Source organism: Acartia tonsa, chromosome 5 (assembly GCF_053477335.1).
Source record: "Acartia tonsa isolate MP-2025a chromosome 5, ASM5347733v1, whole genome shotgun sequence".
NCBI classification, from domain to species: Eukaryota; Metazoa; Arthropoda; class Copepoda; order Calanoida; family Acartiidae; genus Acartia; species Acartia tonsa.
In genome coordinates, this window is record NC_137264.1 from 53337683 (window position 1) to 53357193 (window position 19511).

At 32.4% G+C, this 19511-nt stretch overlaps 2 protein-coding genes across 2 annotated transcripts in view; one reads left to right on the forward strand and one right to left on the reverse strand.

Moving 5' to 3' along the window:
* The window catches only part of LOC145319833 (uncharacterized), a 29397-nt gene extending 18101 nt beyond the window's left edge, over positions 1 to 11296 (forward strand). Inside the window, exons 3-9 of the mRNA XM_080162200.1 lie at positions 5509 to 5598; positions 6213 to 6365; positions 6542 to 6600; positions 6767 to 6843; positions 7028 to 7110; positions 10324 to 10456; positions 10800 to 11296. Coding sequence (XP_080018326.1) covers positions 5509 to 5598; positions 6213 to 6365; positions 6542 to 6600; positions 6767 to 6843; positions 7028 to 7110; positions 10324 to 10456; positions 10800 to 10814 — 610 coding nt within the window. The 3' untranslated portion in view covers positions 10815 to 11296. The remainder of the gene's footprint in view (positions 1 to 5508; positions 5599 to 6212; positions 6366 to 6541; positions 6601 to 6766; positions 6844 to 7027; positions 7111 to 10323; positions 10457 to 10799) is intronic.
* A 768-nt stretch (positions 11297 to 12064) lies between these two features.
* On the reverse strand, positions 12065 to 17660 carry LOC145319834 (uncharacterized). The gene is made up of 6 exons (XM_080162201.1): positions 17569 to 17660; positions 16777 to 16860; positions 15261 to 15316; positions 13640 to 13739; positions 13217 to 13337; positions 12065 to 12762 (listed from the first exon to the last, which is right to left on the reverse strand). Exons 1-6 carry the CDS (start codon positions 17655 to 17657, stop codon positions 12604 to 12606), a joined length of 609 nt encoding a protein of 202 aa, XP_080018327.1. The 5' UTR covers positions 17658 to 17660; the 3' UTR covers positions 12065 to 12603.
* Between the last annotated feature and the right edge of the window lie 1851 nt (positions 17661 to 19511).

Genomic DNA, 19511 nt, shown 5'->3' on the forward strand with positions numbered 1-19511 from the left:
TTTGTCTATTTATCAATCGAAAAACACTTGTGTCTATCTGTCTGTCTATCTAGCTACCTAACATCTATCTATCTACAAAGCTACCTGGCGTGTTTATCTATCTATCCACTCCTCTGTTGTATCTATCTATCTACAAAGCTACCTGTCGTGTTTATCTATCTATCCACTCCTCTGTTGCATCTATCTATCTACAAAGCTACCTGTCGTGTTTATCTGTCTATCCACTCCTCTGTTGTTTCTATCTACCTACAAAGCTACCTGTCGTGTTTATCTATCTATCCACTCCTCTGTTGTTTCTATCTATCTACAAAGCTACCTGTCGTGTTTATCTATCTATCCACTCCTCTGTTGTTTCTATCTATCTACAAAGCTACCTGTCGTGTTTATCTGTCTATCCACTCCTCTGTTGTATCTATCTATCTACAAAGCTACCTGACGTGTTTATCTATCTATCCACTCCTCTGTTGTATCTAGCTATCTACAAAGCTACCTGTCGTGTTTATCTATCTATCCACTCCTCTGTTGTATCTAGCTATCTACAAAGCTACCTAAAGTGTTTATCTATCTATCCACTCCTCTGTTGTATCTATCTATCTACAAAGCTACCTGTCGTGTTTATCTGTCTATCCACTCCTCTGTTGTATCTATCTATCTACAAAGTTACCTGACGTGTTTATCTATCTATCCACTCCGCTGTTGTATCTAGCTATCTACAAAGCTACCTGTCGTGTTTATCTATCTATCCACTCCTCTGTTGTATCTAGCTATCTACAAAGCTACCTGACGAGTTTATCTATCTATCCACTCCTCTGTTGTATCTAGCTATCTACAAAGCTACCTGTCGTGTTTATCTATCTATCCACTCCTCTGTTGTATCTAGCTATCTACAAAGCTACCTGACGTGTTTATCTATCTATCCACTCCTTTGTTGTATCTATCTATCTACAAAGCTAGCTGTCGTGTTTATCTATCTATCAACTCCTCTGTTGTATCTATCTATCTACAAAGCTAGCTGTCGTGTTTATCTATCTATTCACTCCTCTGTTGTATCTATCTATCTACAAAGCTACCTGTCGTGTTTATCTATCTATCCACTCCTCTGTTGTATCTAGCTATCTACAAAGCTACCTGTCGTGATTATCTATCTATCCACTCCTCTGTTGTATCTATCTATCTACAAAGCTACCTGTCGTGTTTATCTATCTATCCACTCCTCTGTTGTATCTATCTATCTACAAAGCTACCTGACGTGTTTATCTATCTATCCACTCCTCTGTTGTATCTATCTATCTACAAAGCTACCTGTCGTGTTTATCTATCTATCCACTCCTCTGTTGTATCTATCTATCTACAAAGCTACCTGACGTGTTTATCTATCTATCCACTCCTCTGTTGTATCTATCTATCTACAAAGCTACCTGTCGTGTTTATCTATCTATCCACTCCTCTGTTGTATCTATCTATCTACAAAGCTACCTGGCGTGTTTATCTATCTATCCACTCCTCTGTTGTATCTAGCTATCTACAAAGCTACCTGTCGTGATTATCTATCTATCCACTCCTCTGTTGTATCTATCTATCTACAAAGCTACCTGTCGTGTTTATCTATCTATCCACTCCTCTGTTGTATCTATCTATCTACAAAGCTACCTGACGTGTTTATCTATCTATCCACTCCTCTGTTGTATCTATCTATCTACAAAGCTACCTGTCGTGTTTATCTATCTATCCACTCCTCTGTTGTATCTATCTATCTACAAAGCTACCTGGCGTGTTTATCTATCTATCCACTCCTCTGTTGTATCTATCCATCTACAAAGCTACCTGGCGTGTTTATCTATCTATCCACTCCTCTGTTGTATCTATCTATCTACAAAGCTACCTGACGTGTTTATCTATCTATCCACTCCTCTGTTGTATCTATCTATCTACAAAGCTAGCTGTCGTGTTTATCTATCTATCCACTCCTCTGTTGTATCTATCTATCTACAAAGCTACCTGTCGTGTTTATCTATCTATCCACTCCTCTGTTGTATCTATCTATCTACAAAGCTACCTGTCGTGTTTATCTATCTATCCAGTCCTCTGTTGTATCTATCTATCTACAAAGCTACCTGTCGTGTTTATCTATCTATCCAGTCCTCTGTTGTATCTATCTATCTACAAAGCTACCTGTCGTGTTTATCTATCTATCCAGTCCTCTGTTGTATCTATCTATCTACAAAGCTACCTGTCGTGTTTATCTATCTATCAAGTCCTCTGTTGTATCTATCTATCATCTTACCTGGATACTTTTAACAAATGTTTTTCAACAAAATTTTTAAAAATTAAAAAAAGTTGCTTAGCTACACACACACTCACACACACAAACACAAACCCAAACACACATACACACACAAACACACCCAAACTCATCCAGTCACACACAAACACACACTCACACAATTGCACACATACTTTCACACACACATACACACAAATACACATATACACACACACACACAAACACACATGATACACACAGGTGTCTTGGCTCTAAGCGACTACACATTTCATTTCTAGCACAGTGGTCTAAAAAATCATTTTCGAGACAATATTATTAAATTTAAAATATCTGGCCTTTGGTGCTTTTGTCTTTTATATTTAATTCCTTATTTTGATATTGAATAAAGAGAATTTATCTTATATCCAAATGTTCTTTAGTAACGCAACGAAGCTATAAAAAGCTATCAACAACGTTTTTTTATGATAAAGAACATTATTATACAATAAAAAATCTTCATTTAATGGAAGTACAACAATTTAAAGAATTTTGTCCAATAATTTGCCATAGTTTCACCTTACAAAATTGCTGGCTAAACATCTTTTTACCCTCACTATGCCCAAACAGTGCGGTCTTTTAGTAACAAGAAAAAAAAGATTAATTTTAAACAAAAGTTAATTGAAATATTTGACAGATTTTTTCTGAGAATAAAGACTTTTTTGTAAAAATAAATTCTTTCACAGATTTATTGAAAATTTAATTTTGATTTTTGCTTTCATAGAAATTAAATTAAAATCTTTTTTTCCTTTTGTATCTAAAAATTAAAAATCTAATATTGAATCTTAAAATTGAAATGTATCGTCAGAGTAAGTTAAGTATAAATGCCATTAACATTGTGCTTTATATCGAAAATGTCATATAACTATAATTTCATAATATATGTCCAGTAAGCTCTCATAAACGGATGGACAAATTTGTATTTAATATTCATGGATTCTCAGGATTGTTTGAGGCTATTAAGGTGCAGCGATAAATAACCAAAACAAGGATGACAACATCCATAAAAGCGAAGCACTGAAACGGTAGGACAAACGGACATTAACACTTGAATAGTGTCAGAACTGAATAATCTTAATATAAATTCATAAGGGTCAAAGCAAAATTGTAAGTAAATTTGTTAAAAAACTGCTTGATTCAGGATAATGTTTATGGATATACTTACATTTTTAGGACTTAATATTAGAGTTGCTTCGCTTATTATATTATACTTTGTTGTCCCAGGAATCAATATACCAAAAATCAAATCAATCAGATGATTAGTTCACATAAAAATTTGTTGTTAAAAAAATCAAAAAAATCAACATAATTAAAATGGACGTACGGACATTTTGGTAATGATTATAGAGTTGCTACGCTTTCTAAATCGTACCTAACTACTAAAGGAATCATCATGCAAAATTTGAAATCGATAGGACAATTATAACATGCCTAAATTAATGAAAAAAGCTATCCGTTACGGACGGACGGACGTACGGACGGACCGACCCTACTTATAGAAAAGCTTCGCTTTTAAAAATAACTGTAAATTTTGAGCAATACCCTTAAGTTCTGACTAGCTACTAATGATTTGTAACAAAAGGAAAGAGTTTATAACTATTTACCCTTGAACAATTCTTAAAAACTAAATTTTTTAAACAAAAGTATATAGTGATGGGTCGACCTCTTAACCCATCCCCCCCGGCCCCCCCCCCCCCCACCATATCCTACCTCCTTCCATTCTAAAGTGTTAATGGAGGCTTCTAGGGGCGTAGCTACCAAAACTTATTGATATAATACTGCAAAATAATTTGTTAAACATACCTTTAAAGTCAAAGATTCATAAAAAAAAGAAACCTATCTTATAGAAATTGCAGAACCACAAGAATATAATATACAATTGCCTACAATAAGAAAAAAATGTATATGAATAGCCTACAGAATGGAGGGTGTAAGAGGGTGCAAACACTACCATATAACCAGATAATAGGAAGATTTACCTACCCTCCCCACCCCTCACTTCACATCCTTTTGGTAAATCGCTCTGTAAGCCACTTGTTAACACTGTTAATTTAAATTATTTAAGTATCCAACTCGGGTCTACCCACCCAAATCATAGGCATAGGCCCATAAAATACAGCTACAAGTTATAGAGGACTAAAAATAAAAAGGTTTACAAGCTAAATTAGTCAAAGATGATTAATGAGTAATCTAATTAAACAAAAGCAATTTGTAAATAAAACAAGGATGACAACATCCATATAAGCGAAGCACTGAAACGGTAGGACAAACGGACATTAACATTTGTATAGAGTCAGAACTGAATAATCAGAATATAAATGTATAAGAGTCGAACCAAAATTGAAAGTAAATTTGTTGAAAAACTGCTGGATACAGGATAATGTTTATGGACATACTTACATTTTTAGGACTTGATTATAGAGTTGCTTTGCTTATAACATTATACTTTGTTGTCCCAGGAGTTAATATACCAAAAATTAGATCAATCGGATAAAAAATGGAATGTTTAAAATGGAAGTGCGGACATTCTGGTAATGATTATAGAGTTGCTACGCTTTCTAAATCGTACCTAACTACTAAAGGAATCACCATGCAAAGTTTGAAATCGATAGGACAATTCTAACATGCTTAAATTAACGAGAAAAGCTATCCGTTACGGACTGACGGACGGACGTACGGACGGACCGACCCTAATTATAGAAAAGCTTCGCTTTAAAAAAAATATAGCTTGAATTGCCAATCTACCATTGTTACACCTATTGGGCAAGCCGCATTATAAATGATCCAAACATATTTCGTTTATGGCTCTATGCTTTAAATTAAGTATATCTACGTCACACTATAAATTATCTGTATGCTTAGTTATGTCTGTCTGTTTTTCTCAATGTCTAAAAATTAAATGATTTTTCGGGTGTAGTTCCTTTTTGTGACAACTCCTCTTAAGAAGTGTTTCGTCGTATTTTCGCAGTAGCTTTTGAAAGGTTATTTTAGGTTAAGTTAGGTTAGGTGATTGCCCCGCAGGGTTAGAGATTCCCGCATGGGCTGGAAACAGGAGAGAAGTTACTGTGAAAAATCAGTCGAAACGCCCCTTAAGAGGCGTTGTCGCGAAAGGGACTATACCAGATTGTCTACCATTCTAATTGTCTAGTTTTATGTTCTGTACCAACATTATTTGTTTTTGCTTTCAGAGCCTTTGTGACCGCTGATGTTGACTTCGATGGCAAGGTCTCTGTTGAGGAGTTTGATGGCATGATTGAAGCTGCTGCCGCCCTTCCTAGGTTAATATTTTAAATTTTTTTTTTGGGGGGGGGAGAAGCCTTTTATCTCACCCTCTTTAAATGAAATTTAATCAACATGATTACTAAACAATCTTTATGATTTATGAATATCTAACAATACCGTCTACACCCCTAGAGGCCATTAGGGGCACCTAATGTGGGGGGGGGGGGGGTAGGATACCACCCACCAATAATCTAAAATTTAGAAAACAGTAATAGTGTCTGACTATGACGTCAGAAAAAATTATTAATTAACCAATGAGAGGCCGCTATATATTTTACCATTGTGAATACTGGCTTCTCATTGGTTAATTGTAAATTTTTTCTGACGTCATAGTCAGACACTTTTACTGTTTTCAAAATTTAGGTAAAAAAATTTAAGGGGGTTAATATTTTCTAGGGGTGATTATTTCTCTTCTTAAAATAACTATAAACCACCCCATGGCCTATGAGAAGCTACACTGTAAAGGAGAACCATATCGGTTCTGTTATTAGGAAGATCCTTCGGCACACACTGACAGACACAGATCCTAGTTATTTTATAAGGATTACTTTATTATAAGTATAATTTAAGACAAACAAATATACAAAATCTGATATTTCTCTTATTACAGAAAGTTTGGATACAAGTGGTGGAGCGAGGAGAAGTGCCCTGATGAGGCCACCAGGAAGACTGTCCGCGAGGCTCTGTTCAAGGAGATTGACTCCAACAATGATGGTGGCATCTCCTTTGATGAGTGGCTGGAGCATGCTCTGAAGCACTACAAGTAAGTTTCTGATGAATATTATTCTGAATTAGAGAAAGAACTAAAAGAGAATGGTAGATATTTAAAATAGCAACCATTCAAAATATCCCTGCTTTGCTTATTCATCCCAATTTTTTGAAATTACAAATTTCAACAAAAATTAATAATTACATTAACAACTTCTCAATTTACTTTAGGAGTGTTGCTGGTGGTCTCCCCAAATCTCTTGATGAGGAGGAGAAGGATGCCTTTGTTGGTAAGCATGATTAATCATATGCCTTAATTATAAGTAATGAAGAAACTGTATAATTTTGGTTATCACTTTTTATCTCTTAAGATATCACATGACACAGTGAAGGAGGCAAGGTTTAGATGACAAATAAATGTGGAAATATCCTATGCTGATGAATTAATATTTGCAGGTGTTTGCAAGAAGGGATCTGAGGCTGGATCTGATGAGCACAGAAGACTGTACTGGTTCCACTGGAAGTGCTTCCAGGTACATTATTGTTGGCTATAGATTTTTTTAATTTACCAGTCAATCTTAACTGATAAAAAGTATATTAAAATATAATAATAAGTAATATAAAATCCAAAATCAATATATCAAAAGACACATTTAACTTCTCTAGAAGTTTTGACAATCATTATTTGGACTATATTGAATAATGAAACTTGTTAAGGCTGCTGATGCTGACAGAGATGGTATGGTCTCTGGAGATGAGTTCAACAAGATGATTGATATGGCTACCTCTGCTCAGAAAAGGTAATTTTTATAAATAATGAGAAAATTTCTATGTAATATTAAGAGACAGGATTCAATACAAATGATTTTCTGTATATTTTAAATACTCTGTATCATGATCAGGGATAATCATGATAAGTTTCTTTTTGTTGGCTTGGCACATTTTGGGACTTTAATTGAATATTTATTGGTTGGTTCATTAAGTTGAACCACTAATAATTAAGTTTCAACCACTAATTGTAATATAAAGAAGGGGTTATTTTTTCTATCATTATTGGGGATGTACATCAATTTATCAGCGATTGTCTCATCCCTTTATATCCTTGCCTTAAACTACTCATTTAATCAATAAACTTTTTGAATTTTATATTCTTTAAATTCAAATGCATTAGATTTTATTACAACATATAAAATCTTAAATGTCTTAACGGCAAAAAAAATGTTAAAAATGTTTTATCTTATTTTGCTAATTTTAACAACTATGCTGTTTAAATATTTTGGATAGCTTAAAAGGACTGTCAAATATATATTATTTTTATAAAATCTAATTTACTTTTAAGTTAGAGATTGTTAGACTTTTTAGACAAATTTTTTTCAATTGTAAAATGTAACAAGAATGTCCACAAAGAATTTTTAAGAATGCCAATTTAATTTAAATACTTGTAATGCAAATTTTAAGCTGTCATTACTTAGCAAGTTTAGATAAGTATTTTGTTTAAATAGAATTGTGTGCATTTTATACAAAGTGAATGTGACACGTGTCACTGATAACAAGTTTTTTTGGAGAATAGGGGGAACAGAAAAATATATTTACCTTAAGAAGTTCAAAGATCTAAAGAGTAAATTCACGCCAGGCTACAATTGAATCAAGACAAAAGTAAGTGCCGAGCTCTGGTGAACTTAGACATAAAACCATGATGATTCCAGGTAAAACCAAAATATTTCAGCGGGATCTTTTTGAGAAAATTTGATTTACAAATTTCAGGTTTAATTTTCACCCCCTAGGAGTTGCCGTATAATCATGACAAGAAAAGCTAAGATTATCTATTTTAAATTTTGAACAACTTTGCTTTAATGAAGTCTTTCATAAAACCTCTCTATATATGATTTATTTAAGGCTGAATTTCCGTGACCTTAGCAAAGCAATTGATAAAAATGGCCATTAATTAACTCCCTTCAGGAGTGGTTTTATGAAGAACTTTATAAAAGCAAACTTGTTCAAAATTTTAAATAACTAATCTTTGCTAATCATGATTATGCGGCAACTCCTAGGGGGTGAAAATTGAACTTAAAATTTTCAAATCTTTTCTCAAAAAGATCCCGCTGAAATATTTTGGTTTTACCTGGAATCATTATGGTTTTATGTCTAATTTCATCATACATAGGTCCCAGAGCTCGGCACTTAGTTTTATTTTGATTCAATTGTAGCCTGGCGTGAATTACAAGTTTTATTACTGTAATTATTTTTTAAATCCAAATTAGATACAATTAAACAAGACATAACTTAAATTTTATTAAAACACAATTTGAAATAACTAGCATCTGCTCTACTACTCAGAAGGTAGACTCAAGAAGTTGGTTGGGAAATTAATTGCATCATTAATTTGATTTTTTAAAATAGTTAAAGGAAGGTAGGATTTTGTCCTTCATATTATAAAATAGCACTAAACCTGGCCGATACTAATGCAAAGCTTGTTACGTGACATAAGTCAGATGGACAAACATTCTAATCTATTTTAAAATGGTCATTTAGATTTAAATATGTATTATTTAATTAAAGAGTAAAAAAGATTTGTACTGTAGCTATAAATAATGGAATACTTTTTTGCAATGCAATGAAGCTGATTAAAACAAATGTAGCAAGCAGTAATGGCTACCTTTAATAAGGATTTATGGCGAGCTAACTTTAACAATATGTAAATGTCTTTTAAAGTCTTTAGTAACGTACATTTATTTGCAAATATCTCCATTCTAAGAAATTAGCCACTCCTTAAATTATCTTTATACTTTCCCTCTTGAAAATTTGCAAAAAAAAATGCTTTCTATTGCAAAAAAGTGTTCTTAAAAATAAGACAATTAAATGATTATATAATTAGGATCAAGGTTATTTGTCAAATTATAAAAAAAGACTATTTTAATTTAAACAATTTGAGTGAATTAGTTTTAAAGAAAATGTTTCATTTGTCATCTTGATATTTAAATTTTGTAAATTTAAATTGTGACAAAATTTAGTTGTTTGTATAAAAGAAAAGTGTATAATTTTAAAGATGTAGAAATATAAACATTTGTGTGTGGGACAAAGTTAAGCTCAGCATTTTCGTGCAAGCTTTTTGTCAGTAGTTTACAAATATACAACTATAATAGATTATTATCATTTAGATGTTTATTTTTAAATGTACTTTTACATTACTATTTCGGTACCAGGGAATGGTTTAAAGCAGATTTTATACACATAAGCATTTTTTATTATTAAAAATTACATGATAGGAATATGGAAAATGAAAGAATTAAAATGCATATTGAATTTGACTTATTGAATCATCTTTTAATCTAGCAACATCAAAAAAAATTATTTGTTTAATTTTTCTTTCAAAAACTTTAAAAATATTTTAGAAAAAAAGCTACTTTTATACCTCTAGCTCTCTCATCTCTAATGTACATAGTGTCAGGATTATTTTCCTTTTTGACAAAATCTTTTTTTTCTGTTTAAACAGTTTTAACTGCTGTGCACACGTCTTTCAGGTCATTTTTTAAAGCCTTTGTTTGTTTTCCCATCACATTTGGGTGGGGTGACAACTTACATGCAAGGGCGTCCAAGCTTTTTCATTTGGGGAGGGGGGGGGGGAGTAATCTTTATATCATATAGGCAAGGACGTCCAAGCTTTTTCATTTTTTTTTGGGGGGGGGGAATTAAAAAAAAATTTGGGGGGGAGAGGGGGTAATCACTGGACGTCCTTGCTTACATGAGTTTACATGGGGTAATAATCAGGGGGGAAAAACAACAGCAAGAGTGGAGTTAATGTTGTTTAGACACTGAGCATTCAGTAAACCGTGAAATTTTAAAAAAGAAAATAAACTTTGATATTCTCAATATAATTTATGATATTTCATTTGACTTTTGATATAAAATATAATGATTCCAATTCAATAATACTTTCAAAAGAGTATTAAAACTTTAATTACAAGAACATTGCTTAAATCTTGCCTACTGGATTTTTACTATTACTTTTCCAGATGCGGCCTGGCTGTACCTTTTGCCTCCAACGATGAGAGGACAGAGATGTTCAAGAAGATGGATGAGAACGGTGATGGTTCCATCTCCTTCGATGAATGGCTCGCCTTCTCCCTGGAACACATCATTGCCAAGGTAGATTTCCTAATTTTAAATATTGTCTTCTTGTGCAGGGGCGTCCAAGCTTTTTTATTTTGGGGGTGGGAGTAAAATTTTTTTAATGGGGGAGTAATTTGTTTTTTTGGGGGGGGTAAAATGGACCGCGAAGCGCGCCGCAATTTTGCTTGGGGAAATTTGCTGGGGGGGGGGGGGTAATCACCCCTTTACCCCCCCCCCCCCTTGGACGTACTTGTTCATATGGTACCTAGTAGAAAAACTTTTTTAAAAAGATCATTATTTTGTCACTGTAACACTCAGTAAATATAACCTGTAGAATTTTTTTTTAAACTCATAAAATGGATATAACTGGATATTTTAGGTTGCTGCCCTGTAAATGAATCTCTACCAGTATCCGAATCATTAGCAACATTAACTTCTTATTTTGGCGCCAAATCTACAACACCATCGCATGTAGCAAATAAACCATCTTTTGCTCGAAAAACAAAATGGAGTCAGAATAAGTATGAAAGAAGCACCCACATGCTGGCCTCATTGTACCGTCTTTCCTTAGAAAAAAACTCTGCTTTATTTTTATAAACACAATCTTGAAACCCAAGCATAAAATGAAACCCAACCTACCAAGAAAGTAAAAACATATCCCCAACCTGATTTTATCTGACAACAGATAGAATACCCTGTACCAGTAATTAACCTTAATATTTGTATACTTCTCACTATGTGATTCTGACATTTTCATCCAAAGAGTATAAAAAATCCACCAATTATGCGCTCTTTGCTTTGTTGATTTTTAGTAATTTTGTTGTAATCATATTATTGTTGAAATTTTAATGTTTGAAACAGACTATAGTACTTTAATGACTTGTTTTATGTTATTTCACATATTCAAATTGCTAGACTTAGGATAATTACAATTCCTTCATGTAGTTTATGTATATTCTAGCTAGCTGTGTTATCTCAGAAGGGGTAATTAGAGAAAAGATTGAAGCTGTGTGTTGAAAACTGACCTAAACATTATGAAATTAAAAAGTTGTCCTGACTTTTTTACATAGTGACACAAACACTCTTAAAAATAACACACATAAAAGGTTGAAATTAATGATTGTTCAGTTTGTATCTTATAAACTGCTTTTCTAGATGTAGCATTCACTGAAGTATGAAAAATCAATGATCTATTTTGTTGCTAACACAAATCTTTACTTTATTTATTAACTCTTTAAAAGTGAACTAAATGATGACAGAAACCTAGCCCAGACTTACCCCACCCAAACCTAACTCATTCCTAATTATACTTTTTGTTCAGTAAATGACTTTAAGACTAAATATTTCTAGACAAAGACCAGAATAAGCTTGTTTAAACAATTCTTATCACTCTCTTTCATTATTGTTCTTTTCTATCTAAATAGATGATACAAGAAAATTGTTAATTTAAAAATATCTAGATTATTATAAAGGTATAAAGAATTAGTTGCTTAGGACAAAAAAGCTGATTAAAGTCTAAATGACAAAGTAAAAGTAGAAATAACTTGCGGGCAAAAATAAATATTTTTTTTACTATTGTAACTTATTTATCTTTGATTATTTACATAAAGGAATATAATTTATGAATCTATAAATTTATACTTATAGCATAAATTAGATAGCAACAAAAGCTGGAAATGATTAGTTGTGACCTGACAGGTACAATTATGTCTTTAAGTAGCAATGCAGCAAAATTTTTATGGAAAATAAAGAGTAAACTCTAATATAGAAACTGTTTGGATAATCTATGAGATTTAACTTATAATCAATTATGAAATTTGATTCATTTAACTTATTTATTATATTAAGGAAACAATAATCGCTGCTTTCCTTCAAAATGTCTAGCAAGCACCGAACCTTCCTCACTCCCTTTTTATTTATAAAATAAATGGGAAAAATATAACATTTTAATTGTTTTCCGATGCTTAAACCCTGTGGGAGGGACTATCCATACAGGATCTATACCTGCAGTGCATCCAACACTGCAGGGCTACCTTGTACACAAAATAACCTAACCTGGCCTTACCAAAAGTAATATACAAACAAACAAAAAATTTCTCTCTTTAAAGTTAGGGAGTTCTGGGCTTGACTGGGCACATTGAGGGAAAGTAGGAAATTTTTAAATCACAATCACATTACAAAACCTAGTACAAATCCTGATAAGGTCTGACAGAAATGCCTACAACTAATTCAACAAACTCTTCCAAAAACGTTTTTAAATTCAAAGGTTGTAGTTGCACAGAGGGCGGGGCTGCTTCTCTTTTCTTTCTTCCAGGAATGGGCGGGGGCAGATCAATAGTAATCTAAAACAAACAAACAAAATAAACCTTATATTTTCAAAAAATGTAAATTAAGCATTATAAAATTTAAAAGCATCTATTTAATTTCCATTTTAAAATTATAATTCATAATTAATAAATGTTAAATAATTATACACAGGATTAAACATAGATAAGTGTTGAAATTATAAATTTATTTCATAGTTAATCGAAAGCAACCAAGGTTAATACATCCTTAAAAATACTAATGTGTCATAGATATCATTCCAATGAAAAAAACATATTTCTAAACCATCTAAAGCGTGTATCTTTCTCTCATATTATTTCAGACAGACAGACATCTAGTATTATAGGCAAGTTAAGCTAAAAAATTATCTATAGAAAATTATACTTGAATATTCCCAAGTATTTCAATAATATTACAAAAAAAATAATCCTATGAGAGGATTCGATAAAAAGATATTGAACAAATTCTAACCTGATTAATGATGTTCAAATTCATGTTGAGATTATTATTTTGTTGTTGGACAAAGTTGAGGTTGTTGTCATTGTTATTGTTATTGTTGTTGTTTAAGTTGTTAGAGATGTTTGCCACAACACTAAAGAAAAATAAACACTTAACAGGGACAATATCATCCAGAAGAAGCGAAGTAACAAAAATGTAGCTTCACCGACTAACCAAGAAAATCATATTCTTGATGCTCATAAATTTAGGAAACCTACACAATACCTTTCGGCTGTTTTTCTTGAACTGAAGCCGGTACATTCATGTTTCCCCAATTCTATTTCTTACAGTTGGACAAACGGACATTGCTAAGTAAGCATCACAAATATTCAGGAAAGTTAAAAACATGATATTTAATAAAACTATAAGATTATTTTATCATAAACAAAATTTCACCTAAATATAGAAACTGTCATTGCAAGAAATGACATTTGTGAGAGAGAAACTGCACTAGAATCAGCTATAGTAGGGCATGCTTCTGTGTCTGATCCAGCATCTAAGATATTATATCAGATAGAGACATCTGTGAGAGATAAACGGCACTAGAATCATCTATAGTAGGATACGCTTCTATGTCTCATCCGGCTTCTATGATAATATATATTAGATCGAGACATCTGTAAGAGAGAAACTGCACTAGAATCAGCTATAGTAGGACATGCTTCTGTGTCTGATCCAGCATCTAAGATATTATATCAGATAGAGACATCTGTGAGAGAAAAACTGGACTAGAATCTGCTTTAGTAGTTGATCTACGTGGATATTCAACTACAAATGGGAAAATTTGTTGATACTCAACTATTTTTGAGAAAATCATAAAAAATGATAATTCTCTTAGATTTAAAATCTTGACATTAATTTAGATAAGTACACTGAGAAGAAGTCAAATAAAAGTGTAAACAAGGATGACAACATCCATAAGTAGCGAAGCACAAAAATTGTGGATGGGAATACGTAGAAGTAGATTTAAAGTTTATTTATTAAAATCAATAATAGATTTATTGGAGAAAATAAACATGAAACCTTGTTTTATTTTGTATGATGAAGATGGTTAAAGTAAATTACATACTAGATGCACATAACAATGGGAAAAAATATTTTGAAACTGTTAATGCAAAAAAGTTTTAAAATTGGACCAAAAATGCCAAAGATATGGGGAAATATATCAACACATAAAAGTAGCCAAAAACCTGCCGCCATTGTTTCTTGTCTTAAAACGACAGAAATTTAATTTTAATATCTTTAACTGAAAAATTTATGAAAATTGGACTATAAACACCAAAGATATGGGTAAAAATGTGAAAAATATAAAAATAGCCAAAAACCTGCAAAAAGGCAGTCTGACCGTCATTGTTGTTTTCTTCAAATGACGGTAAATTTGTTTTGATAACTTTAACTGAAAAAATTTTGAAAATCGGACCATAAACACCAAAGATATGAGGAAAATTTGGAAAATATAAAAAATAGCCTAAAACCTGCAAAAAGGCAGTCTGACTGTCATTGTTGTTTTCTTCAAACGACAGGAAATTTAATTTTGATATCTTTAACTGAAAAAAATTCGAAAATCGGACCATAAACACCAAAGATATGGGGGGAAATGTGAAAAATATAAAAATAGCCAAAAACCTACAAAAAGGCAGTCTGACCGTCATTGTTGTTTTCTTCAAATGACGGGAAATTTAATTTTGATATCTTTAACTGAAAAAATTTCGAAAATCGGACCATAAACACCAAAGATATGAGGAAAATTTGAAAAATATAAAAAATAGCCTAAAACCTGCTAAAAAGCAGTCCGACCACCATTGATGTTTTATAGTTAATTGTGCTCCTTAATGATGGGAATGTTGTCAAAAAATTTCAGCTCTCTATCTTTTATAGGAGCCGAGAAAATCACGTTTCCCCCAATTCATTAATTACGGACGGACAGACGGACGGACGGACGGACGGACGGACAGACGGACAGACGGACGGACGGACATTGTGAATTATAGAGTAGCTTCGCTACTAAAAAATTTACCTAGCGAAACATATAGAACTCCACTCTTGTCAGAGATATCCACAGCCCTTTTGATTCTTAAAAAAATAGAGAAAACAAGGATGACAACATCCATAAGTAGCGAAGCACAAAAAATTGTGGATGGGAGTACGTAGAAGTAGATTTAAAGTGTATTTATTAAAATCAAGAATAGATTTATTGGAGAAAATAAACATGAAACCTTGTTTGTATTTGCATGATGAAAACGGTTAAGGTAAATTACATACTAGATGCACATAACAATGAGAAAAAATATTTTGAAACTGTTAATGCAAAAAAGTTTTAAAATTAAACCAAAAATACCAAAGATATGGGGAAATGTGTCAAACATATAAAAATAGCCAAAAACCTGCTAAAAGGCAGTTTGGCCGCCATTGTTTCTTTACTTAAAACGCCAGAAATTTAATTTTAATATCTTTAACTGAAAATTTTTTGAAAATTAGACCATAAACACCAAAGATATGGGGGAAAATGTGAAAAATATAAAAATAGCCAAAAACCTGCAAAAAGGAAGTCTGACCTTCATTGTTGTTTTCTTAAAATGACAGGAAATTTAATTTTGATATCTATAAGTGAAAAAATTTCGAAAATTGGACCATAAACACCAAAGATATGGGGGAAAATGTAAAAAATATAAAAATAGCCAAAAACCTGCAAAAAGGAAGTCTGACTGTCATTGTTGTTTTCTTCAAATGACGGGAAATTTAATTTTGATATCTTTAACTGAAAAAATTTTGAAAATCGGACCACAAACACCCAATTTATGAGGAAAATTTGAAAAAATATAAAAATAGCCTAAAACCTGCTAAAAAGTGGTCCGACCGCCATTGATGTTTTATAGTTAATTGTGCTCCTTAATGATGGGAATGTTGTCAAAAAATTTCAGCTCTCTGTCTTTTATAGGAGCCGAGAAAATCACGTTTCCCCAATTCATTAATTACGGACGGACGGACAGACGGACGGACGGACGGACAGACGGACGGACGGACGGACAGACGGACGGACGGACGGACAGACGGACGGACGGACGGACGGACGGACGGACATTGTGAATTATAGAGTAGCTTCGCTACTAATAAATTTAGATAAATGTACTTAAAGCTTAACAATTAGGCTTAAAATTAGGTTATTATGACTTTCTTTGATTTTGAGAGCGGATTTTAGGTGAAATTAATGTTCAGCTTATTTGTCTTTTGATCATAGAAAGAAAACAAAGTAGAGGTTTTCGTTGTATTTTCACATTAGCTTTTCTCATTTCTAGCCTCTGAGGAGGGGGGCCCTAACCCTGCAGGACTATCATAAAAATTTACCCAACCTAACCTAAAATAAAATAAGCTGACAAAAGCTACTGTGTAAATGTGATGAAACCCGCTACTTCGTTTTCTTTCCATGATCCAAACATCCTTATTGCCAGTCGTAAAATTCTCGTTTTTATCAATTTCTAATAAGGACTCGCATTTACTTATAGAGTGGCTTCGCCCCTTAAATTAGTACATACCTTGTACCTCCCCAGCCATGGTTAGTATCATGTTCAAGTATAAGATCAAACAACTCATTGGCTGAATCTTTCCATCCAAACTCACTAAAAAAAAACAAATCAATTAACCTCCTGATGAGATTTTGTACTGCCCCCCCCCCCCCCAATAAAAAACTTTAAGTTTGAGAGCCTTGTGTGAAGGTATATTTCATTTTGTTACTTATCCTTTCCCCTTTAGTCGAAGGTATGTCCAAAATCAAAACATTCTTATTGAAAAATATGCATAAATGATAAAATTAACCAACACCCCAAAACCAAGCTGCGTTCAGAGCTGAATCTTTAAATCATTTTAGTGGTGAGCCAGATCAGGGTGAGCAAACTTTCCACCAATGAGAGCACAGCATTTTATGAAATGCCGCGCTGTGATTGGCTGAAATTCGGCTCACCTCGATCTGGCTCACCACTAAAATGATTTAAAGATCCAGCTCTGCACTGGTAGTAGGTAATTTATAACAGTGTATGTCCATCCGTCCCATATAATAAGGTATAACCAACAAGTGAAATAAATCGAAAATAATATTTGGGGGGCAAATGGAGAGGTCGTCAATTTTACAATGTGTTGTCATTCCCCCCAACGACAGCTGAAAACCTTTTATAAGTTTTGTGATTTTTTCCCGAATTAATTTTGTTATTGGTATAAGCTGCATCTGTCCGATTTACTCAACAAAAATACAATAGTCTTAGGTACTGTTAAAGATAGATGTCTGTATTTAATAGCTAAATAATGGTGTTCAAGAGATAAATGACTTTTACTTTATAACTTTATTTTCATAAATAGTTTGTGTTGAGGTATTATTCATTTGTTGTAGGATTTTTCCATACATATCTACTATTTCAAACATTTTTTATCTAACAATAATATGACATATTAGTAGCAGCGGGGATGAAGATGAATAAAGTCCATCCACAGATTATGATACGATAGAATTATATGGTTTCTTTAGAATAGCCAATGAGAGGCCAGCATAAATTTTACCATTGGTCAATTACAGTGTATACAGAGGTGAATTCTTTTTAAAAAATTGCCCCACTAATCGCTTAATGGGGAAAATTTGTTTTCGTGAAAAATCCACCAAAATCACATTAAAAATCTACAAAAGTTAAACTAAATCATAGAAGGGTTATGAACATAAGATTTTATTTAATTTTTGTAGATTTTTTATGTGATTTTGGAGGATTTTTCACGAAAACAATTTTGCCCCACTAAGCGATTAGTGTGGGGCAAATTATTTTAAAGAATCCACCTCTGGTCTCTCATTGGCTATTCTATCGTATGACGTCATAATCTGTGGAGGTTCTTTAATCATCTTCAGCAGAGCTGGATCTTTAAATCATTTCAATGGTGCGCTAAATCACCCCGCGCACCATTGAAATGATTTAAAGATCCAGCTCAGGGAATACATGGATATTGATAAAGCAATTGTTTTTAAATTAATGATATTATTTTTTTTGGACATTCATGAGTGTTGAACTAATGCAAATAGCAAATAGCAACATAAGCTTAGAATATGCTATTGCTGGCCTTTTAATTTGTTATAATTATAATTTCTATTACAGTTTACTTTTCTTTTTAAATCAACTTTATTTAAAGTCTATTTATACGATTTTTACAGCTCACCTGCGTGATTAGATGATAATAGAGTTGTAAAGCTTATAATGATAACTAAAATTAAACGTAAGATTTTGAATATATGTTTGACTTGTTTATCAATAGAAATTTTTTATTAGAGTTCGTCAAATATGTCTGAAGTTTTGCAAAAAATACGAAAATACTTCACTAAAAATACCGTAAAATCTTGATTATCCCAGAAGTATGGACCATAGAACAATATTTATATAAGGTTGCTACGCCTAAAAAATACCCTAAACAATTGTGTACTTGTTTTAAAACAACAGGGCAATTTTAACACACAATACTGTGCACGAAAAAAATGCTTGACTGTTTTTACTAAATGAAAGAAAAAGTATTTATATGAAGATTAATAATTCGTTTCACTTTTGCTTTCACTGACACCGTAAGCTTAATACTAATATATATTTTCTCCCGTTATTTAATGAAAGTAGCGAAACTGTTATTAATAGCGAAGATTTTCTACAAATTTTCCTTCCCTACTATAAGCTGTCTCTACCTCATGGATCTAAAGGGATAACACAATGGCCGCTATATTGATGTATATTTACAAATATGATACACAAAATTACCTCTTAAGTAGATTTAAATTAGTATTTAAAACGTTTGAACATTCAACTTAATTAGCCAACCAATCAAAAGTCCCCAAAGTTGTTAAGTCAACAACTAAGATAACGTTATTATAAACTTTGAGGATTTTGGATCGTTTGGATCATATTAAATAGGTCAGCACAAAGCAAATAATATTTTACAGAGAATCTAACATTTTAGAATTGAACGAAATTGCATGATCGCACTTGAATATTCGTCGTGATATGATAAATGTAGCAACGCAACTCTGTTATTTTACTTTTCAAATATGAATGTTCCTTTTAAATTAATTGCTTTAAGCTTCTCTATTATGGATGTTGTCATCCTCGTTCTAAAGCTATCATTTGTGATGAAAGTTTGTGGGAAAAAAGTACAGTTAACTATTATCCTATTTTAGGTACAGTAGTGCTTGGTGTAAAGTTTTGTGTTAAGTGATTTTTATTATTCATGTTCAATACTTATACTTGTACTTAAG